A 25,069-nucleotide genomic window follows, 5' to 3' on the forward strand; every position below is an offset into this window, starting at 1 on the left:
CACAGAATGGGAAACAGGCTCCAGGCTCCGAGCCATCAGCCCAGAGCCTGACGCGGGGCTCGAACTCACGGACCGCGAGATCGTGACCTGGCTGAAGTCGGACGCTCAACCGACTGCGCCACCCAGGCGCCCCAGCTTCATCTTTCTTAAGATTGCTTTGATTGTTTGGTGCTTTTGGGCTTCCATTCACATTTTAGTATCGTTCTATTTCTATAAAAAATGCCATTGGAATTTTAATAGGGATTGCATTATATCTGCTTTGGGTAGTATGGACATTGACAATTCATAAGTAAGGAATACTATTGCATTTATTTCTGTCTTCACTTTCTTGCACCACTGTCTTATAGTTTTCAGTTTACAGGTCTTTGATCTTGGTTAAATTTATTCCTGGGTATTTGATTCTTTTTGATGCAAATTAAACAGTATTGTTCTCTTAATTTCTTTTATGAAACTTTTCACTGAAGACTTCTTTCAGGCAGAAAATGTAGCTAGCAGGTTATAGAAAGGTTTAGATAATCAACTCATAATGGATTACTAAGGGAAACTGGGAGGACTGGGAACCCTTCTTGGTCTTTGGGGTCAACATCATAGCCTTCCCTAACACATACCATGTTGCCCTCAGAGTAGACCCTGAGTCGTCTAGACAAGTGGGTTCATTCTTGTGTTTTCATATTTGTAAACTGGGATTTATAGAAAGGGTACCATTTAACAAAAAGGCATACATATTTTTCTGATCAAGTTTGAGGATATCCCCTATGGGGTTATTACTGTCTTTAATGTTCTGTTAACATGATTTATATACTATTCAAGATAACAATAATATATAGTTTATGTGTTCATTTTCTTACAGGTTGCAGAAATTTTATTCCAAACTGCCCAAAATGCGGGAATCAATTTTGACACTGTGTGTGGAGTACCTTATACAGCTTTACCATTGGCTACAGTTATCTGTTCAACCAACCAAATTCCAATGCTTATTAGAAGGAAAGAATCAAAGGATTATGGTAAAATAAAAGTAGTATAAACTTTAAGTTGATATGTAACCTGATAATAGAATTTTTTCATCTTCTGGGCACTGATGTTTTACCAAAGTCACCTTGAATATTCTTCATATGAAGGTCCTTGAGAATTGGTTAGCTATTACTGTAAATCACCTTCCTTTCCTTTAGATTCTAGGGGTGAAATGTTTTGTATTGACTTAACAATTTAAAAAAAAAAAATGCTTGTTTTGCCCCACATGTATGAAACCCAGCATTTTTAACCAGTCCTTCCCTTACCAGCAGAATGTTCTAAGAGATTGTACTTTCCTAATATGTTTGTTTATAATTTAAACTGCATAAAGAGAAATGCCACATAAAATTCTCTAAATGAAGATATTTTTTTCATGAGTCCTTGGCAGGAGGTTATCAGGTGTGTGTTTTATACATATGAGCTTGCTTTAAAAACAAAACAATCTAGGGATGCCTGGCTGGCTCATTTGGGAGAGCATGAGACTCCTGATCTTGTGGTCTTGAGTTTGAGCCCCATGTTGGGTATAGAGATTACCAAAGAAAATAAATCAATCTAAAAATATTGGAACTGACTTCATATTTTTTCTTATTTGATGACATTAAGGAATTAATAGGTCTTTTTGTTTTATGTTGGTGTGATAGTGTCTTTAATAGAGTCCTTACCTTTTACAAGCTGCGTTTTAAAATTTTTTATGATGAAAATCATATGATATCTGGAGTTTGCTTCTAAAAATTGTGGAGGGAGGGAAGGGGGGGTGGGGATGTAGCTGAAACAAGATTGACCATGAGTTAAGTGGCGAAGTATTTATGGGTGTTTGTTATACTTTTTTTCTAGTATTGTTTGAAATTCTCCATTTAAAAAAGCCTGTCTGTACGAGTCCTGCCCATTAGGAAACTGTTGTTTGTCTTTATTATGTTTTTAAAAATATTTCTTAGGATAAGATCAGCAATTGTTAAATATGTATATAAGTATCATAGGCTTATGTACTAGTCTAAGCTGATTCAGTTCAACTTGCTCTTTCAAGGGAAGGAAAGGAATGGGGAAGGGCAAGGACGGTACCTGTGATAAAGCTCAAACATTGGGCAAATTGCTCACCAATTCTTAGGTTTCAAAGTAAGACAAATTTGGTAGTGGAAACTATAAAATGAGTCTATAAAGTCTATAGCCTTAGATACTTAACATTTTGTAGATTATCTGAAAGTAGTCTATAGTAGGGGTTGGAGTGGGGAAGTACATTCACTCACATTGCATTGTGTATTCGTAAAGTTGTAGTGATCTAAATGGTTGCTGAATATTTTTTTTCCTGAATTTATTTCCCAAAAGGCTAGTTAGTTGATCTTGAATAATGAACTTGTTTGTTGATGGAAGAAAAAGGAACGATTTCATTGATGGTACTGGGTTATTGTTTCATAACTTCTTGGTCTAGGTAGGTTATCTTGCATTAAGAAACCCCATATTTGAAATTTTGATCATGAACATGTTAAGTGGTGTTCTATTTACACTATAAAGTAATTTGCTAGTTTTACTGAAAATATTCTATATATGTAACTTTGGCAATTTTCAGATACAGGGACACTGAACAAAATGGTGTCATGGCTCATTGAAGGTTTGTCAGGAATAAAGTTAAAGTAGCTCTGAAGTAGATTATCAGAAAATAAGATTTAGATCATCCACCTCTTCGTAAATACATGCCAAATTTATAATGTAAGATACGTCTTGAGTTGGCTGAAATATATAATTTTAAATTGAAATAATTGGTTTTTTTTTCCTAGGTACTAAGCGTCTTGTAGAAGGGGCTGTTAATCCAGGAGAAACCTGTTTGATCATTGAAGATGTCGTTACCAGTGGATCTAGTGTTCTGGAAACTGTTGAGGTTCTTCAGAAGGAGGGTTTGAAGGTCACCGATGCCATAGTGCTGCTGGACAGAGAGCAAGGAGGCAAAGACAAGTTGCAGGCACATGGGATCCATCTTCACTCAGTGTGTACATTGTCCAAAATGCTGGAGATTCTCGAGCGACAGAAAAAAATTGATGCTGAGATGGTCGAGAGAGTGAAGAGATTTATTCAGGAGAATGTTTTTGTAGCAGCTAGTCATAATGGTTCTCTCTGTTCTGTAAACAAAGCTCCCGCTCCCGGAGAACTCAGCTTTGGTGCACGTGCAGAGCTGCCCAGGGTCCACCCAGTTGCAGCGAAGCTTCTCAAGCTTATGCAAAAGAAAGAGACTAATCTGTGTCTGTCTGCAGATATTTCAGAGTCTAGAGAGCTGTTGCAGCTAGCTGATGCTTTAGGACCCAGCATCTGCATGCTCAAGACTCATGTAGATATTTTGAATGATTTTACTCTGGATGTGATGAAGGAGTTAACAACTCTGGCAAAACGCCACGAGTTCTTAATATTTGAAGACCGGAAGTTTGCAGATATAGGAAATACAGTAAAAAAACAGTATGAAGGTAAGTATTATTTAGGAATCTACAAAAATACAAATTTAGCTCCAACTGTCTGAAGAACTAAAGGAAATGTACTGGCTCACATCACAGAGTCCGGCCATAGAACGGTCTGTTAAGCGTGGTTAGATCTAGGAGCTCAAGTGCAAGTCTTTGGACTTGCCTTCTTGCCATTTTTTAGCTCTGCTTTCTTCTCTCTTGACTTCTTTCTCAGGTAGACAACACTCCTCATTCCTACCCCAAAGTAATCACTCAGGCCTGGGTTATAGAATACCTTTATTAGCTTGGTAATATTTGCCCCACTTCTGGTGATGTGAGGTTGTTAACTATAAATTTTTTGAACCAAAGTGTGGTCAAAGGTAGTTTCCCCATAGAAGATGGGTGTGCTGATGCCAGAAGAAGGGGCTGCAGGTCCTAGGCAGACAAAAATGATAGATGTTGGCCCTGGCAGAACACACCTAGTTCTAAATATTTGAAAAATGAAAATTGCAGGTATAGGAAACAATGAAATAGAAGTGTAAAGTTTTAACATTTGCCTCTGGCCAAAAAAAGATCTGTTTGTGTGCTTTTTTGGTTGTTAAATAGGAACTCAAAGCCAGGTATATTGGTTGAGAAAGAAAAACTATTTCTACCCATTATTTTATGCAAGTTTCTGTCATTGTATATGACAGCTTTTTTTTGCTTAAATAATAGCATAAAATGTCTATTAAAAGGTTAATGCTTATCAGCATCTTTAGAGATAACAGTTTTCCTTAAAGTAATAACATGTATGTGCTTAAGCTGTTTCTTCAGGATAGATTTATGTATGACTTTCTTCCTGTGCTTTAAGGTGTTCTACTGGGGCGCCTGGGTGGCCCAGTCGGTTTAGCGTCCAAGTGTCCGACCTCAGCTCAGGTTATGATCTCCCGGTTCATGGGTTTGAGCCCTGCATCGGGCTGTGTGCTGACAGCTCAGAGCCTGGAGCCTGCTTTGGATTCTGTGTCTCCCTCTCTCTCTGCCCCTTCCCCACTCACACTCAGTGTGTCTCTCTCAAAAATAATAAACATTGAAAAAATTTAAAAGGGTGCCTGGGTGGCTCAGTGGGTTAAGTCTGACTGTTGATTTCACCTCGGGTCATGAGCTCAGTATTTGTGGTTGAGCCACACATCGGGCTCTCTGCTGACAGTGTGGAGCCTGCTTGGGATTCTTACTCTCCCTCTTAACCCCTCCCCACTTGTGCACTTGTGTGCACATGCTCGCTCGCGCTCTCTCGCTCTCTGCCTCGTACATGTGTGAAATAGATAAACTTAAAAAAAAAAAAGATATTCTATCATCACATTGCTTAGTTTTGACTAATGTAAGAGTTATACAAACTACACGTTTACATACTGTTTTTTCAGAAATCAATTAGGGGTATTGCTGTCAGTTTTTAAAATGAATACAATTGCCTGCTGAAATTAAGAGACCTAAGGAACAAGTAGAACTTTTGAGAGATAGTAAAGTTGCTGAGAGATTCCTGCAGAATGAAAATTTGTCATCTTCAGGGGAATTTCAGAATGTTGGTATCTTTGGCCTCAAATGCCCATCTTCACTGGAGTCCCATTTCTTTTTTCTTTTTAAGTTTATTTAGTGTGTGTGTGTGAGTGTGAGTGAGAGAGAGAGAGAGAGAGAGAGAGAGAGAGAGAGAGAAAGCGAATGGGGGAGGGGCATACAATCCTAGGCAAGGTCTGCTCTGCCAGCACTGAGCTCAACGCAGGGGTCTATCTCACGAACCATGAGATCATGACCTGAGCCAAAATCACGCATTGGACGCTTAACTGTCTGAGCTGCCCAGGTGCCCCTGGAGTCCCATTTCTAATTACATAGGTTTTATTGGTGGTCAGAAGTCAGCCTGCAAGGAAAACCAGTCTTAATCAGTGTTATTGATAAACTAAGTGCAGAAATTGTAAGACATTTTTCTCATTATGATCTTTTAGCCAGCTACCAGGTGAATAGTTTTTCATAGATGGAACCATAGGTCCACTGATGAGCACTAAAATTTTTGAAGTGCTTCACTATGACATTAGCATGTTACTTTGAGATTATTTCTTACTGTAGTTGGTTGGGCAGTAAGTTAGTGGTTTTTATTTGAAAACTTACTTTTTTTCTTTTTTCTTTTTTTAACCTTCTTAGGTGGTATCTTTAAAATAGCTTCTTGGGCAGATCTGGTCAATGCTCACGTGGTGCCTGGTTCGGGGGTCGTGAGAGGCCTGAGAGAAGTAGGCCTGCCTTTGCACCGGGGGTGCCTGCTCATTGCAGAAATGAGCTCTGCTGGCTCCTTGGCTACAGGCAACTACACAACAGCAGCGGTAAGTGACAAAATGGCTGGGGTGACAGGGGGTCCAGGCTGTTGTGCTAGAAGTTACAGGGGAAGAAAACATGTGACATTTAAGATTTATGGAACCTCTGCCAAATTAAAAAAGAAAAAAAATCAAGTGTTGTTAGGGTGACAGTAATGCTAGGTGGCTAGAGTTTCCTGATAATAGCATTTTCTATCTTGTAGTGGACATTTAAGAGATATAAACACTGAAATATAAATATTTGGTTAAATATCTACCTATTCTTACTTGGTCTTTAAGATACAATTGGTTTTTTTTTTTTTTTTCATTTTGCCATGAGTTGAAGTTGAAGGGCTTCTTGCCAGACTTGCAGTTTCTCAGAATCCCCTAAGTCCCACAGGGATGCACATTCTCATGACAGCAGCCCAGATGAAGTACTTTTATCTTTTTCAGGCTTTGCTATTGATTGGTTTTGGGTGGGAAAGCTGTAAATTAGAGTTCAGACATACTGTTTACTCCAGTAACTACCCCATTTTTGAAAGTTCTTATAACACTACATGTTAATACCCAACCCCTACACCTACACACCAGAATGAAATTGAATGGATAATTATTTAAAAAGTTTCTTTACAGGGGCACCTGGGTAGCTCAGTCAGTTAAGTGTCTGGCTTTGGCTCAGATCATGATCTCCCATTCCTTGAGTTCGAGTCCCGCGTCAGGCTCTGTGCTGACAGCTTAGAGCCTGGAGCCTGCTTCAGATTCTGCATGTCCCTCTCTCTCTGTTTCTCCCTGCTTGTGCTCCGTCTCTCTCTCTCTCTCTCAAAAAATAAGTAATCATTAAAAAAAACAAACTTCCTTTATAGATATGTTAAAGACTATTACTTTTAAAAGTAATAAAATTTTAGTAAAATGTTAATTTTTAAGCGGGAATTTATTATATTATTTCAAAGACTGGAACTCTGAAGAAATCACATGGCCCTCGGGCCAGGTTTTAACCTCACCCCTATATTGAACATAAATGTGATTTCCCAGATCTCATAGCGGAGGGTCCATGAATCAGTTCTAATATTTGGCACTGGGGTTCTGGGTCTGCCTCAAGTACAAGACATGGCTTGATGGGTGAGAATACTTGGTGGCACGAATGGAACAGTATGAGCCTCATGGAAGAGCCTTCTATAAATGTGAGGAAATGCTATAGAAATTGTGGAGACCAGTTATTGGCAAACGTAGATGAGATTTCTTTAGCCCTTGACAATATGATAGGTATCTGGATATGGAGTAGTACCCTGTGTGGGTAGGAGTTAGTCTTCAATTTGGTTTCGTATCATCATAAATGTATTCTAGAGTACTTTCCACATACCCTTTTTAGAAGTAGGTGGGTTCTCAAGCATGATTATGCAGCATCTCAATTTTAGATGCACATGGTATAGGATTCTATAATGTTTTTAAGGTATGATTAATTGGGAGAAAGGGTTATCTCAGGGTCTTATTAGATAAAATATATAGAGTCATAAATTACTTGTTTTAGATATAATGAGTTTAATATCAGGTGAGATAAGACATATATAAAGTAGAAGTTTCTTGTTAGTTAATAGAATCAAGTTTTTACTTGTAGAGCTGTTACTCTGTGTAATTAACTACTTTCTTGTAATCTATATTATGTTCCTTATAGGTTAAAATGGCTGAAGAGCATTCTGAGTTTGTGGTTGGTTTTATCTCTGGCTCCCGAGTAAGCATGAAACCAGAATTTCTTCACTTGACTCCAGGAGTTCAGTTAGAAGCAGGAGGTAAATCTGTTTATTGGTCACGGTTTTTCCAAAATGCTTCTTTACTCACAATAAAATTTTGTTATTACAAAGTTACTAAAGAGAAAGCTTGTTCGCCCAGAACAGTAACGAATGAGCCCTTTGGCTTGGTAATCCTGACCTGATGTGCAAAATAACTTGCAGGCTAATTTTAGGGTGAAAGTTTAGAGTTACTTTTTGTTGAAATATGCCTAGAAACTGATAATTTTAGTTTAGTCTATCCCAACTAATGTTCTGAATATGCTGCCATAAAAGGTATTCTATGATCAAGGAAGAATGCTCTAAGCTAACAAAATCCAACATTTATTTCTTTGTTAGAGGACCTTGCAGAACTGTTGACATGTTAATGCGTATTGTGCCTTCTGAGTGTGGAGATAGGTGGTTCTTTCACGTCTCCCAAACATAAAACACTTTTAGCAGTCTGAGAAAAATAGTTATAGTGGAAAAACAGGACAAACACAGTCTGTAGTGAAGGGAGTGATCTGGGTTATAAAAATATGCATTTTTAAATGTCCTGTGGGACTCAGTAAAATGGCTTTGGTTTTGAATGGGGAAGAAATGATGACCTAGAAACATTTTTCCCGAATTGATTTTTGTCCAAGAAAGATTGCTTATCACAGGTAGGGGAGTTCATTCTATCCCGTTTTCTCTCTCTTTCCTTCTTTATAGGTTAGGCTTAAGAAGTTGGAGTTGGAAACTATGAAATACAGTAGGGTTCTTCTTAGTTAGCAAAACTATTTAAAATGACAACAGCTGTGCTTGTCTCCCCTCAGTGCAATTTGTCAGGTGTTCAAAAGGTACCTGTGAAAATATTGTGAGCAAAGTAGGTTTTGTATTAGTCATTCTTGTATATATCATGCTCATCTTTCCATTGCACCCTGCATTCCCCAGTCTAGCTTTCCCCTCCAATTGGTGTGTTATGTATCCTTCGAAACCTTTGGCTTTGTATATACTCACATATGCAGGTAAAGTTTAGAATGTTTTCTGTATATGTGGCTATATTACATTTTTACATCCAGAGTTAACCTTTTAACAACTACATAGTGTTTCCTAGTTATAACTGGGCTAAAATTGTTTAACCGTTTCCCCTGTTGATTTGGACTGTTATACAAACAGTGAACATTCTTGTATATATTTTTGCACATGTGGAGTATTTCTGGAATATTCTTCTAGGCTAAAAACTCCTTGAGGATGAGAACTCTTTCTGAAGATTGCATATCCTCCAGCACAATGCTCCTGTGCTTCATAAATGGTCTGTAAATACTCGTATAAATGTTGAAGGAGTGAACAATATGCTGTATAAGAACAGTTGAAAGGGTTGGTGTGACTGAAACGATAATATGAGAACGTGATGATTGAAGGTATGAGTTTGGTAAACCTTGGTTTTCTTTTTAAACCCCGACATACTAGGACTAGTGGATTCCTGTTAGGTCCTTCAAGGTTAATTATTTTATATAATACCACCATACTTAAGGAAGGTACCACCTTTTGGGGGGTTGGTGGTTTGTTTTTAACTGTGTACTTTAAGCAGAAAACATTATAGAAAGTTAACCAGGAAGAAACTCATAGGCTAATGAAAATTCAGGTAAGTGAATGAATGGCTGCTGAATCTGTGGGGTTAACAAGTATTGGGGGTTTTACAGATTGTATTTGCCACAGAGCAGGCTGCAGCAGAATGACTCACCCAAGTTTGCGACAGCTGCCTTAGTGCTGGACAACTTTGACATTTTAATTTTGCACTAAATGTTTTGAGTCAGATTTGGGTTTCTGGCCCTTCCATTTAGCAGCCATGTATATTTGGACAAGTCACTTCACTTCTTCCGGTCTCATTGTCAAGTGTAAAATGGGAATAATAACAGCGTTGACCTCTTACAATTGAGAGGCTTACGTGAGATAGTGATGTATAGAATGCACTTCACACAGTGCTATGCTTGTCAACTGTTAATGTTCATTATAAGCTGCCCTAATTCTTTGACTAAAAAGGATCTAGGCTTTTAGGAACATTTAAAGCATCTTGGATTTGAAAGATAAGCCATTTAGCAGAAGAGTTCAAGAACAACAAAATTTAAAAAGAAAAATGTGGGACTCTGGTTCAAGATGGTGATGTTGGAAGATCTTGAACTCCTCTTCTCCCACGAACACACGGAGTCTACAGCTGCACATGGAACGTTTTTCTCTGAAAAAAATCCTAATGTCTGGCTAAGCAAGAACTGTGTATCTGGCAAATGAGAAGAAAACCACATCAAAGTGGGTAGGAGATGCTGGGACTCAGTCTCACCATAAAGCAAACTTAGGAGGGAAGTCAAAACTTGGAGCATCTCCGTGAGGAGTGAAGGAGTTGAATTGCACATCAGGTACTCCCAACTTTTAAGACCTATACCCAGGGGCGCCTGGGTGGCGCAGTCGGTTAAGCGTCTGACTTCAGCCAGGTCACGATCTCACGGTCCGGGAGTTCGAGCCCCGCGTCGGGCTCTGGGCTGATGGCTCAGAGCCTGGAGCCTGTTTCTGATTCTGTGTCTCCCTCTCTGCCCCTCCCCCGTTCATGCTCTGTCTCTCTCTGTCCCAAAAATGAATAAACGTTGAAAAAAAAAAAAAATTTAAGACCTATACCCAAGAGACACAGTTTTATAAACCAACAGGGCTTATATCCATAAGGCTAGTGGGTGGCTTAGTCGGTTAAGCGTCCAACTCTTCATCTCAGTTCAGGTTTTGATCTCAGGGTCTTAAGTTCAGGCACTGCATTGGGGTCTGCACTGGGGGTGAAGCCTACTTTAGTAATCTTAGAAATGTCTCTTAAAGGGCTCAGAGATAGCTGATGGTGCCCAGACTTTAAGTAAAAAAGGCTCATTTGCTACTGTTAACGTGCTGCCCTAGGGGGTAGGCACCTAATTTAACACATACGTTTGAGAGCCTACTACAACACTTGTCGGGGACAGAGACTGGTGAGTGCCATCTTCATGCTCTTCCCCCGAGCACACTCCACAGTACCAGTATCTTCCAGAAGGGAGTTTTTACACATACCTGGTGTCCTGATTTTTACATCTGCCAAGGCGTTCCCCTTATTTACTCGGATTCACTATATATATTTGATTTTAAATTGGAATTTAAATAAAAACTTGGAGGAAAAAAAGTAAAAAAAAAAGTTAAAGACCAGGAGGACTCTTAAAAGCAGCAAGAGCAAAACAACTCCCTTGTATGTATACAAGGGAAGCCCCATAAGATTAAAGATTATCTGTAGATTTTTCAGCAGAAACTGCAGGCCAGAAGAGTGGTGAGATAGATTCAAAGTGCTTGAAGAAAAAAAATCTTCCAACAAAGAACTCTCCTCAGCAAAGTTTGGAATTGAAGTATAAGAGAGTTTTCCAGAACAGCAAAAGCTAACGGAGAAGTTCATCATCCCTAAACCAGCCTTATAAGAAATTATTAAAGGGGTTTTTTTAAGCTGAAACAAAAGGATGCTAATTGGTAACAAGAAAACATGAAAGAATAAATCTCCCTGGAAAGGCAAATAGAAGTAGATTAAATGAACTTATTAAAAGGAATTATTTATTTATTTTGAGAGCGATAGTGAGCATGAGTGGGGTAGGGGTAAGAGAGAATTCCAAGCAGTCTCCACGCTGACACAGTACAGAGCCCGATGCAGGGCTCGAACTCACAAACTGTGAGATTGTGACCTGAGCCAAAATCAGGAGTCAGATGCTTAACCGACTGAGCTACCCAGGTGCCCCTAGATTAATCCCTTTTAAGTTAAAAGACAAAAGTAATAAAAAAATATCCTTTAGTTCTTGTAGTTACAATTATAAGATAAAATGTGATATTGAAAATGTAAAAGGGGGGATAAAAATGTAGAGCTTTATTATTATTTTTGAGTTTATTTTGAGAGAGAGCACAAGCGGGGGAGGGGCAGAGGAGGGAAAAAGAATCCCAAGCAGGTTCCACACTGTTAGGGCAGAGCCTGATGTGGGGCTTGAACCTACAAACTGTGAGATCATGACCTGAGCCAAAATCCGGAGTCAGACATTCAACTGACTGAGCCACCCAGGCACCCCAAAAAAATGTAGAGCTTTAGAATGCTGTCAAACATAATTTGTTAAAATAGATGTAAGTTGTTAAATGTAAGCCTTATTGTAACAACAAAACACATCCTTAATTAGATGCACGGGATAAAGAAATCCAAGCATACCACTTAAGAAAGTCATCAAATTACAAAGGAAGAGAGGAAGAGAAGAACAGAGAGCAGCCAAAAAACAATTTAACGAAATGGCAAAAAGTATATACCTAACAAGAATTATTTTATGTATGTATGTATTAGAGTGTGGGGGAGAGGAAGAGAGAATCCATGCTCTGCACAGAGCCTTATGCAGGGCTCGATCCCACAACTCTGGGATTGTGACCTGAGCCAAAATCAAGAGTTGGATGCTCAACTGACTGAACCACCAAGGCTCCCCTTAACAATAATTACTTTAAATGGACTAAATTTTCCAGTCAAAAGACAGAGTGGCTGAATGGATTTTAAAAACCAGACCTATCCATGTGCTGGCTATAAAAGACTCCATTCAGGTAGAAGCAAAGTATAAGAACTCACTTCATACATAGACTGAAAATAAAGAGATGGGGAAGATATTCCATGCAAATGGAAACCAAAAGAAATAGACCCTTATCAGACCAAATAGACTTTCAAACAATGACTAATGAGAGACAGACTAAGGTATTACATGATAAAGGAGTCATTCCAACAAGAGGATGTAACATTTGTAAATCTTTTTGCATCTGGCATAGGAGCACCTAAATATATAAATATCAATAGGCCTAGAGGGAGAAATAGTAATACAAGAATAGTAGGGAATTTTAATATCTCACATCAGTAGATAGACGATCCAAACAGAAAACCAGTAAAGGAACATCAGCTTAAAACAACACATTAGATGAGATGGACTTAACAGATATATACAGAACATTCTGTCCAAAAGCAATAGAATAGAGGTTTTTCTCAAGTGCACATGGAACATTCTTCAGGGTGGATCGCATGGTAGGCCACATAATAAGTCTTAAACACCAAAACCAGATAAGAATGCCACAAGAACAGAAAATTAAAAGCCAATATATTCCTGATGAACATAGATGCAAAAATCCTCGACAAAAGAGCAAACTGAATTCAGTGGTATCTTAAATGGATTATGCACCATGGTCAACTGGAATTCTAAGGACACAGGGATGGTTCAGCTTCTGCAAATCAGTGTGATATACTACATTAACAAAATGAAGGGTAAAAATCATATTATCTCAACACATGCAGAAAGAACATTTGACAAAATTCAGTATCCATTTATGATAAAGGCCTAAGGTGGCTATAGAGGGAACATACCTCAACATAATAAAGGCCATGGATGACAGGCCTACAGCTAACATTGTATTCAGCAGTGGAAAGATAAAAACTTGTCCTCTTAAATCAGGAACAAGACTTGGATGGCCACTCTTACCACTCTTATTCGACATAGTACTAGATAGAAGTCCTAGCCACAGAAATTAGTCAGAAAAAAGAAACAAAAGTCATCCAAATTGGAAATGAAGATGTGAAGCTGTCAGTCACTATTTGCAGATTATGATATTATTATATAGAAAACCCTGAAAGACCACCAAAAACAGGTTAGAACTAATAAACGAATTCAGTCAAGTTGCAGGATACAAAAATCTTGCATTCTCTGCACTTAATATCCTACTGTCAGAAAGGGAAATTAAGACCATCGCATTTACAATGGCATTGAAAAGAATAAAATACCTAGGAATAAATTTAACCAAAGAAGTTGAAGGCCTGTATACTGAAAACTGTAAGACATTGATGAAAGAATTGAAGAAGATACAAATAAATGGAAAGATACTCATGTTCATGGATTGAAAGAATATTGTTAAAATGTCCATACTACTCAAAATATATCAACAGATTCAGTGCACTCCCTATCAAAATTCCGGTGAGATTTTTCACTGAAGTAAAATAAACTACCCTAGTACTTGTATAGAATCAAAAAAGATCCCAAATAGCTAAAGCAATCTAGAGAAAAAAGAACAAAATTAGAGGTTTCACACTCCCTGATTTCAAACTATAATTACGAAGCTATAGTAATCAAAACAGTATGGTAGTGGTTTAAAAACAGACACAATGATCAGTGGAATACAGAACAGAGCCCAGAAAAAACTGTGCAAATATGATCAATTGATTTATGACAAAGGAGCTAAGAATATACAATGGGGAAAGGACAGTCTCTTCAATAAAATGGTGTTGAGAAACAGATGTTGGTGAGGATGCAGAGAAAGAGGATCTCTTTTGCATTGTTGGTGGGAATGCAAGCTGGTGCAGCCACTCTGGAAAACAGTATGGAGGTTCCTCAAAAAATTAAGAATAGAACTACCCTATGACCTAGCAATTGCACTAGGCATTTATCCACGGGATACAGGTGTGCTGTTTCGAAGGGACACATACACCCCCATGTTTATATAGTAGCACTATCAACAATAGCCAAAGTATGGAAAGAGCCCAAGTGTCCATCAATGGATGAATGGGTGAATGTATACAATGGAGTATTACTTGGCAATCAAAAAGAATGAAATCTTGCCATTTGCAACTACGTGGGTGGTATGTGGATGGAACTGGAGGGTATTATGCTAAGTGAAATTAGAGAAAAACAAAAATCCTATGACTTCACTCATGAAGACTTCAGACAAAACAGATGAACGTAAGGGAAGGGAAGCAAAAATAATATAAAAACAGGGAGGGGGACAAAACAGAAGAGACTCATAAATATGGAGAACAAACTGAGGGTTACTGGAGGGGTTGTGGGTAAGGGACATTAAGGAATCTACTCCTGAAAACATTGTTTCACTATATGCTGATTAATTTGGATGTAAATTTTCAAAAATTAAAAAAGTAAAAAAATAATAAAATGGTGTTGAGAAAACTGGACAGGCAAAAGGATGTAACTGTGTCACTGTCTTATACTATACACAGATATTAATACAAAATGGATTAAAGACTTGAAATAAGGCTTGAAACCATAAAACTCCTGGAAGAAAACATAGGTGATAAGCTCCTTGACATCAGTGTTGGCAGTGATTTGTCTGACACCAAAACTAAAAGCAACAAAAGCAAAAATAAGTGGAACAATATTAAACTAAAAATATTCTGTACAGCAAAGGAAATCATCAACAAAGTTAAAAAGCAACTTACTAAATGGGAGGAAATATTCGCTAATCATATATCTGATAAAGTGTTAACACCCAAAACATACAGTAAACTCATGTACATCAATAGCCAAAAAAAAATAATAATAATCCAATTAAAAAATAGGCAGAAGATCTGAAAAGGCATTTTACACAGATGACATACAGATGGCCAACATGAAAAGATGCTTAACATCACTAATCAGGGAGATGCAAATCAAAACCACAGTGAGATATCACCTCACACCTGTCAGATTGGCTACTATCAAAAAGATGGGAACCCTTGTCTGCTATTGGTGGTATGTAGATTGGTATGGCCAACATGGGAAACCATGTGAAAGTTCCACAAAAAGTTAAAAATATATATCAATACTACCCAAGGCAATCTACATATTCAATCCAATACCTATCAAAATAACACCAGCATTCTTCACAGAGCTAGAACAAACAATCCTAAAATTTGTATGGAACCAGAAAAGACCCCAAATAGCCAAAGCAATCTTGAAAACCAAAGCAGGAGGCATCACAATCCCAGACTTCAAGCTGTATTACAAAGCTGTAATCATCGAGACAGTATGGTACTGGCAGAAGAATAGACACTGAGATCAGTGGGACAGAATAGAGAACCCAGAAATGGATCCACAAGCATATGGCCAACTAATCTTTGACAAAGCAGGAGAGAATATTCAATGGAATAAAAACAGTCTCTTTATTAAGTGGTACTGGGAAAACTGGACACGACATGTGGAAGAATGAACCTGGACCACTTTCTTACACCATACACAAAAATAAAATGGATCAAAGACCTCAATGTAAGACAGGAAGCCACCAAAATCCTCAAGGAGAAAGCAGGCAGAAACCTCTTTGACCTTGGCCGCAGCAACTTCTTATTCAACATGTCTCCAGAGGCAAGGGAAACAAAAGCAAAAATGAACTATTGGGACCTCATCAAAGTAAAAAACTTCTGCACAGCGAAGGAAACAGTCAGCAAAACTAAAAGGCAACCGACAGAATGGGAGAAGATATTTGCAAATGACATATCAGATAAAGGGTTAGTATCCAAAATCTATAAAGAACTTCTCAAACTCAACACCCAAAAAATAAACAATCCAGTGAAGAAATGGGCAAAAGACATGAATAGATTCTCCAAAGAAGACCTCCAGATGGCCAACCGACACATGAAAAAATGCTCAACATCACTCATCATCAGAAATACAAATCAAAACCACAATGAGATACCACCTTATACCTATCAGAATGGCTAACATTAACTCAGGCAACAACAGATATTGGTGAGGATGCGGAGAAAGAGGATCTCTTTTGCGCTGCGTGGGAACGCAAACTGGTGCAGCCACTCTGGAAAACAGTATGGAGGTTCCTCAAAAAATTAAAAATAAAACTACCCTATGACCCAGCAGTTGCACTAGTAGGTATTTACCCAAGGGATACAGGTATGCTGTTTTGAAGGGGTACATGCACCCCAGTGTTTATAGCAGCACTATCAACAATAGCCAAAGTATGAAAAGAGCCCAAATGTCCATCGATGGATGAATGGATAAAGAAGATGTGGTGTATATAGATTGTTACTCGGCAATCAAAAAGAACGAATTCTTGCCATTTGCAATGACGTGCTAAGTGAAATTAAAGAAAGACAAAAATCATATGACTTCACTCATATGAGGACTTTAAGAGACAAAACAGATGAACATAAGGGAAGGGAAACAAAAACAATATAACAACAGGGAGGGGGACAAACCATAAAAGACTCTTAAATATGGAGAACAAACAGGGTTAGTGGAGGGGTTGTGGGAAGGGGGGGTGGGCTAAAAGGATAAGGGACATTAAGGAATCTACTCCTGAAATTGTTGCACTATATGCTAACTAAACTTGGATATAAATTAAAAAAATAAAAATTTTAAAAAATTAAAAAAAGAACTATCTGACCCATTAATTCTACTTCTATTAATCCAAGGAAAACAAAACACTAACTCAAAATGATATGTGTACCCCCATATTCATTGCAGCACTCTTTATAATAGCCAAGATATGGAAATAACCTAAGTGTCAATGGATGAATAGAGATGTATACGTGTGTGTGTGTACCGTGGAATATATATACACACAATGAAATATGACATAAAAATAATGAAATTTTGCCATTTGTGACAACATGGATGGACCTTGAGGGCATTATGCGGAATGAAATAAGTCAGAGAATGACAGATACCATATGATCTCACTTGTATGTGGAGTATAATACTAGAACAAGTTTCATAGATAAAAAGAATAGATTAGTGGTTGCCAGAGGCTGGGGTAGGAAGTAGGTGAAATGGGTGAAGGGTGTCGAAGGTACATACTTCCAGTTATAAAATAAGTCACAGGGATGTAATGTACAGCATGGTGACTATAATTAGTAATATTGTATTTCATATTGGAAAGTTGCTAAGAGAGTCTTAATTCTTAGCACAGAAAAAAAATTTTTTTGTAATTAAGGTGATAATTGTCAGGTAGTCAATGTGATGACTTGGCAGTGTATACAAATACCAAATCATTAATGTTGTACACCTGAAACTAATGTTATATGTCAGTTATACCTCAATAAAAAAAAATTCATCATAGCATTGGAAGTCCTGCTGACAGCATTTAGGCAAGAAAAATAAAAGTCATCTAAATTGAAAAGGAAAGAAAGTAAAACTCAGTAGTTGCAGATGACATGATACTGTACACAGGAATACTTCAGAGATATTGTGGCTTCAGTTCCAAACCAGTGCAATAGTGCCAATAAAGTAAATATTGCCAATAAAGCAAGCCAAGTGAAACTTTTGGTTTCGCAGTGCATATAAAAGTTGTGTTTATACTGTAGAGTATTAAGTGTGCAGTAGCTTTATGTCTAAAACAACAAAGTACATACTTTAAAAATACTTTTAATTTTTTTAACGTTTATTTTTGAGAGAGACAGAGCATGAACGGGGGAGGGTCAGAGAGAGAGAATCCGAAACAGGCTCCAGGCTCTGAGCTGTCAGCACAGAGCCTGACACGGGGCTCAAACTCACAGACCACGAGATATGACCTGAGCCGAAGTCAGAGGCTTAACTGACTGAACCACCTGGGTGCCCCGAAAAATATTTTATTGCAGGAGCGCCTGGGTGGTTCAGTCAGTTAAGCCTCCGACTTCGTCCCAGGTCATGATTTCACAGTTCGTGAGTTCAAGCCCCGTGTCGGGCTCTGTGCTGACAGCTCAGAGCCGGGAGCCTGCTTCAGATTCTGTGTCTCCCTCTCTCTCTGCCCCTCTCATGCTCATGCTCTAACAACTAAATAAACATTAAAAAATTTTTTTTTAATAAATAAAAATATTTTATTGCTGAAAAACTAACCTTTATCTGAGCTTTCAGCAAGTTGCAGTCTTTTTGCTGGTGCAGAGTCTTGCCATGATGTTGATGGCTGCTGAGTGATGGTGGTGGTGGTTGAGCATTAGGGTAGCTGTGGCAATTTTTAAAAATAAGACAGCAGTGAAGTAAGTTGATGGACTCTTTCATGAACAATGCTCTCTGCATGCTCTCTGGAGCATGCAGTGCTGTTTGATAGCATTTTTAACCACTAAAAATTGGTGTCAGTCCTTTCAAACCCTGCCATTGCTTGATCAACTATGTTGAGGTAATATTCTGAATCCTTTGTTGTCCTTGCAACAGTCTTCACAGCATCTTCACCAAGAGTAGTTTCCATTTCCAGAAACCATGTCTTTGCTCATCCATTAGAAGCAAGTAATGGGGCACCTGGGTGGCTCGGTCAGTTGAGCGTCTGACTTCAGCTCAAGTCATGATCTCTTGGTTTGTGAGTTCAAGCTCCATGTTGGGCTCTGTGCTGACAGCTCAGAGCCTGGAGCCTGCTACAGATTCTGTGTCTCCCTCTCTTTCTGCCCGCTCCTCTCTCTCTCTCAAAAATAAACATTTAAAAAAATTTTCTTACAAGCGTCATGTGTTATAGTTTTATCCGGAAACTGCAGCAATTCAGTTGCCTCTTCAGGTTCCACTTCTAATTCTAGATCTCTTGGTGTTTCTACTACATCTATAGTTACTTCCTCCACTGGAGTCTTGAGCCCACAAGGTCATCCATCAGGGTTAGAGCCTGTGAATGCTGGTATTTTGACCTCTTTCCATGAATCACAAATGTTCTTAATGGCAGCTAGAATGGTGAATCCTTTCCAGAAGATTTTCAGTGTACTTTCCATCAGAGGAATCACTGTCTGTAGCAGCTATAGCTTTATAAGACCTATTTCTTAAATAATAAGACTTGAAATTTGAAATTACCACTTGATTTATGGGTTTAGAATGGATATTGTATTACAGGCATGACGACATTGATGTCATTGTACCTCTCCAACAGAGCTCTTAGGAAATCAAGTACATTGTCAGTAAGCAGTAATTTTTGGAAAGGAATCTTTTTTTCTGAGCAGTAGGTCTTAACAGTGGGCTTAAAATTCTCAGTGAACCATGTTGTAAACAAATGTGCAGTCATCCAGTCTTTGTCCCATTATAGAGCACAGGCAGAGAAGATTTAGCATAATTCTTAAGGACCCTAGGATTTTTCAGAATGGTAAATAAGCATGGTCTTCAGGTTAAAGTCACAGACTACATCAGCACCCAACAAAAGAGGGTCAGCCTTTGAAACTTTGAAGCCAGGTATTAACTTCTAACTATGAAAGTCCTAAATGGCATCTTCTTCCAAAAGAAAGCTGTTTCATCTACATTGAAAATCTGTTGCTTAGTGTAGCCACCTTCACTAATTAATGAATTATTGATTACCTGAGCTAGATCTTCTGGATAACTTGTTGCAGCTTCTACATCAGCACCTGCCTCTTCACCTTGTACTTTATGCTATGGAGACGGCTTCTTTCCTTAAAACCTCATGGGCCAACCTCTGCTAGCTTCCAGCTTTTCTTCTGAAGGTTCCTCACCTCTCTCAGCCTTCATAGAATTGAAGAGAGTTAGGGCCTTGCCCTGGATAAGGCTTTGGCTTAAGGGCTGGTTCAGTCTTTGATCCAAATCACGAAAACTTTCTCCATGTCAGCAATAAGGTGGTGTTGCTTATCTTTCACATGTTCGGTAAGAGTAGCACTTTTACTTCAAGAAATTACTTCAAGAATTTTTCCTTTGCATTCACAGCTTTGCTGTTTGGTGCAAGAGGACTAGTTTTCAGCCTGCCTTGACTTCTGACATGACTTCCTTGCTGTTCTTAGTCATTTCTAGCTTTTGATTCAAAATGAGAGACATGCAATTCATCCTTTCACTTGAACACTTAAGAGGCCATGTAGCGTTATTAACTGGCCCGATTTCAGTATTGCTGTGTCTCAGAGAATAGGGAGGCACAAGAAGAGGGAGAGAGATGCTGGTGGAGCAGTCAGAACACACATTTATTAATTTCACCATCATATATGGGCAGTCTGTTGTGCCCCACAACAGTTGTGTTAGTAACATCAAAGATCGCTGATCACAGATTACTATAACGATGAAAAAGTTTGACATATTGTGACAAGTACGAACATGTGATAGAGATACAAAGTAAGCACAGGCTATTGGAAAAATCAGGTCAATAGACTTGTTGAATACAAGGTTGCCTCAAACCTTCAATTTGTAAAAAACAAAAAACAAAACAGTATATGCAAAGCACAGTAAAGTGAAATGCAGTAAAACAAGGTATGTCTCTACAGAAAATCTGAGAGTCCACCAAAAAATTATTAGAATAAATGAATTCAGTAGAGTTGCAGGATACAAAATTAACATGCAGAAATTAGTTGTGTTTCTATGTACTGATAATAAGCTATCGGGAAGAGAAGAAAACCCATTTACAATTGCATCCAAAGAAATAAAATACCTAGGAATAAATTTAACCAAGGAAGTCAAAGACCTGTACTCTGAAAACTGTTAAGACATTGGTGAAAGATTTGAAGATGATACAAATGTAAAGTATTAGGTGCTCATGGATTTAAAGAATTATAAAATGTCCATACTACCCAACGCAATGTACAGATTCGGTACAATCTCCATCAATACCAATGATATTTTTTACAGAACTAGAACAAAGAATCCTAAAATTTGTATAGAACCACAAAAGACTTTGAATAGCCAAAGCAGTCTTGAGGAAGAGGAACAAAGCTGGAAGTCTCATGCTTCCTGATTACAAAGCTATAGTAATTGAAGTAGTATGTTATTGGCATGGAAACAGACACATAGATGACTGGAACAGAAGGGAGAGCCCAAAGATAAAGCCACTCTTACCTGGTCAACCTATGACAAAGGAGACAAGAATTCACAATGGAGAAAAGATAGTCTTTTTATTATTTTTTTAAATGTTTATTTATTTTTTAATGTTTGTTTTTGAGAGAGAGAGAGAGAGAGAGAGAGAGTGAGCTGGGGAATGGGCCAAGAGAGAGGGAGACACAGAATCTGAAGCAGGCTCCAGGCTCCGCGAGCCTGACGCGGGGCTCGAACTCACAAGCAGTGAGATCATGACCTAAGCGCAAGTCAGACACTTAATTGACTGAGCCACCCAGGTGCCCCATAATGTTTATTTTAGAGAGAGACACAGTGTGAGCAGTGGAGGGGGCAGAGAGAGAGGGAGACACAGAATCTGAAGCAGGCTCCAGGCTCTGAGCTGTCAGCACAGAGCCCAATGCGGGGCTCGAACCCATGAACTGTGAGATCATGACCTGAGCCAAAGTCAGATGCTTAACTGACCGAGACACCCAGGTGCCCCAATAGTATTTTTAATAAGTGGTGCTGAGAAAACTGTACAGCTACATGGAAAAGAATGAAACTGGACCACTTCTTAAATCATACAAAAATAAATTCAAAACGTATTAAACTTGAAAGTGAGACCTGAAGTTATAAAACTCCTAGAAGAAAACATAGGCAATTACCTCTTTTAGCACTATTTTTTTTGATAGGTCTCCTTAGGCAAGGGCAACAAAAACTAAAATAAATGGGATTGCATCCAACTAAAAAGTTTTTGGACAGTGAAGGAAACCATCAAATAAAAGGTACCCACTGAATGGGAGAAGGAATTTGTAAGTAGTCATATATCAGATAAGAATAAAAGGTTAATATCCAAAATATATAAAGAACTTAAACATTTTATGAAAAAATGGGCAAACGACTTGAATAGACATTTTCCCAAAGGAGACAGGTAGATAGTGGTCAGCAGGTACACGAAAAGATATCAGCATCACTAATCATCAGGGAAAATAAAATCAAAACCATAATGAGATAATACCTCATACCAGTCAGAGTAGCTAATATCAGAAAGACAAGAAATAACAAGTGTTCACCAGGTTGTGGAGAAAAGGGAACCCTAGTCCACTAGTGTTAGTAGGAATGTAAATTGGTATAGCCATGGTGGAAAACAGTACTGGTTTCTCAGAAAATTAAAAATAAAGCTGTCATACAATCCAGGAATTCTAGTTCTGGGTATTTATCAGAAGGAAAAAAATCCCAGTTTGAAGAGATATATGCACCCATATATTCATTGCTGCATTATTTACAATAGCCAAGATAAGGAAGCAACCTAAGTATCCATCAATAGATGAATGGAGAAAGGTGTGATATATATCTATAATGGGAAAAAAAGGTGAAGTCTTGCTATTTGCGACATACTGAGGGTACTATGCCAAGTGAAATAGGTCAAAGACGAGTACCTGATGATTTCACTTATATTAGAATCTTGAAAAATCAAACCAAACAAAGCAGAAACACTCATAGATACAGAAAACAAAGTGTTAGTTACTAGTTGAGGGAGCAGTTGGGGAATGGATGAAATAGGTGAAGGGGGGATTAAGAGGTAAACTTCTAGATATAAAATAAACCATGGAGATGTAATGTATAGTCAATATTGTAATAACTATATGGTGACTGATAGTAATGACTTATTTTGGGGATCAGTTCCTAATGTATAAAAATACCAAATCACTATGATGTACACCTGAATACTAGGATATTCTGTATAATTATACTTAATTAAGAAACAAATTATTGGGGCGCCTGGGTGGCTCAGTTGCTTAAGCCTCCAACTCCTGATTTCTGCTAAGGTCATGATCTCATAATTCATGAGATCAAGCTCCACATCAAGTTCTGCTGACAGTCTGGAGCCTGCTTGAGATTCTCTCTTTCCCTCTATGCCCCTCCCCCACTCATTCTTTTTTCTCTCTCAAAATAAACAAACATGAAAAAAAAACAAGTTAAAACAAATTGTGATAGAGTAAGAAAGTCAGTAGTCAAAATTAAGAATTGGGATTTGTACATAATCTGGTACTTAATGGGTGCGGAAAGGCTCACTTTGGCTGTGGTCAGATTAGAGGTTTGTGAGGAATTTTTCAACAGTGTCACAGTGATTCTAAGAGTATAAATGTCTGATTGCAAGGTCAGTTTTTATTGAGTTTGCTATTTGGTAACGAACCTTTTTTGGCAACATCGAAGATTTACGGTTTTTGATACTGTTAACCTATAAATGCTCTAAAATTAGACATTGAAGAGGAGTTGGCTAGCATCATTCTCTGCCATGGGGGTCTCTGGCCTATCCACAGAGTCACTTCACCTGCTTTTACTCACTTGCTGTCCAGCAGGGGCATGGAAAGCAATGGCACATACTGATTTAAAATTGGCTAGGTACTTGACAAATTTCATATTAAAAAAAAAATTGGTTAGGTACTTTTTCAGAAAAGTCATGATCAGTTTCTTGATTTTTTTATTTTTAATATTGTGTTATTAACAAACAGTGACTTTGGTGTTTTTGCAGGGGATAATCTTGGCCAACAGTATAATAGCCCACAAGAAGTTATTGGCAAACGAGGATCTGATATCATCATTGTAGGCCGGGGCATAATAATGTCATCTAATCGTCTGGAAGCAGCTGAGTTGTACCGAAAAGCTGCTTGGGAAGCTTATTTGAGTAGACTTGGAATTTGAGTGTCTTGGATACATGTTTGTGAAGACCTTGAAGATACATAGTCTCCTGAGAAGCGTGGCATGAAATAATAAGCAGCATTTAATGGATTGGATTCTTTCATGGGTTCTGTGTTGGAGTGACTTCTGGATTTCTAACAGTCTTTAGGAAATAATGAATGATGAGTAATCATTGCGTTGTTACTATAATAAATTTATTTTCAAGCTTTTTTTTAATTGAGATTGATGTTGGTTAGGCACAGTCCTGCTTGTGTTGGGGGTCTTTCATATTTGAAAGATCAGACTTTCTTTTAATTGTTGTGACACAAAAATTTTAAGACATCAAAAGGCCCAAACCGTTGTAGTATTTCATGTGCCTTATGTGATGCCCAAATAATATTTAAATATTTGCTGTTCTCCTTTTCTATTTAAAAGTGATAGTCGAGGTATCCAAAGGGAAATACGAAGTGGGGAAGGTGATGGTAGCTGCAACCCTGAAGCCAATATCTGGCTTTCATTTTGATCACAGGCAGCAGTTATGGACCTGTGCTGAAGCAGGCAGAGCTTCCTCATGCCTTATTGGATTACAGGTGGACAAGCTGCTCTTTCATTTGTTTAAAGACAATAGTCAAGACATCTAAGGTTCCATTTGAAGGTTTGCTCAGATCCTCCACAATTACCCCAGCTGCCCTAGACAAGGAAGTCTGCCTTCACCAGAAATAGGAGCCCAGCAACAGAGCTGATGCTGTTACCAACATTTCTGGGTTTCCACTGAGGTAGGGCCAGGGACATGCACCTTCACAGGCCCCACCTGCACGCATGTGCCATAACCAGTTGAGCAGCCCCTCTCTGGTCCCAAATACACTATTTTTCCCACCAGTTCTTCTGAGTTTCTGCACGATCCCTCTTTTCCAGTAGTGACAGAGATTTGCCCCCATTCTATATATTTCTTTTCATCTTTTCAGGAACAGTCTTGGGAGTAAAGGGTACGAGCTCAGATGCCCATTTTGAAACAGATGGCCCCACCCTGTATGTTCAAGGTCTTGTTTAGGAGGGTCAGTGTGGCAATTGCAGCTGAAGGCTCTCCGTCCTTAATCCATCAGCATGTTGAGAAGCATGCTAAGAACTACTGAACTGGTAAGATAATGTTTTTCAGATACAATGAGACATCTTAGGGTGTCCCATTCCCGCTGGGTCACCTACACCCGGCCTTCACAGGTATAAGCTCTGGCCACATCAGTGTACTAGCACTGCCTCTTCTACTGAAGCTCATCCAAGACCCACTAGGTAATGAAATCAGAGGCCCCGACCATGCATTTAAAATGCAAATTCTGGGCCCCACCAGAGATGCTGCCTCAGATTTG

At 38.5% G+C, this 25,069-nt stretch overlaps 1 protein-coding gene across 1 annotated transcript in view; it reads left to right on the forward strand.

Annotated features, from left to right (window-relative positions):
• Positions 1-23,935, forward strand: part of UMPS (uridine monophosphate synthetase) — a 32,233-nt gene extending 8,298 nt beyond the window's left edge. Inside the window, exons 2-6 of the mRNA XM_043594388.1 lie at positions 851-1,004; positions 2,784-3,461; positions 5,607-5,782; positions 7,425-7,539; positions 23,560-23,935. Coding sequence (XP_043450323.1) covers positions 851-1,004; positions 2,784-3,461; positions 5,607-5,782; positions 7,425-7,539; positions 23,560-23,729 — 1,293 coding nt within the window. The 3' untranslated portion in view covers positions 23,730-23,935. The remainder of the gene's footprint in view (positions 1-850; positions 1,005-2,783; positions 3,462-5,606; positions 5,783-7,424; positions 7,540-23,559) is intronic.
• The last annotated feature ends 1,134 nt before the right edge of the window (positions 23,936-25,069 follow it).

This window comes from Prionailurus bengalensis, chromosome C2 (genome assembly GCF_016509475.1).
Source record: "Prionailurus bengalensis isolate Pbe53 chromosome C2, Fcat_Pben_1.1_paternal_pri, whole genome shotgun sequence".
Classification (NCBI taxonomy): domain Eukaryota; kingdom Metazoa; phylum Chordata; class Mammalia; order Carnivora; family Felidae; genus Prionailurus; species Prionailurus bengalensis.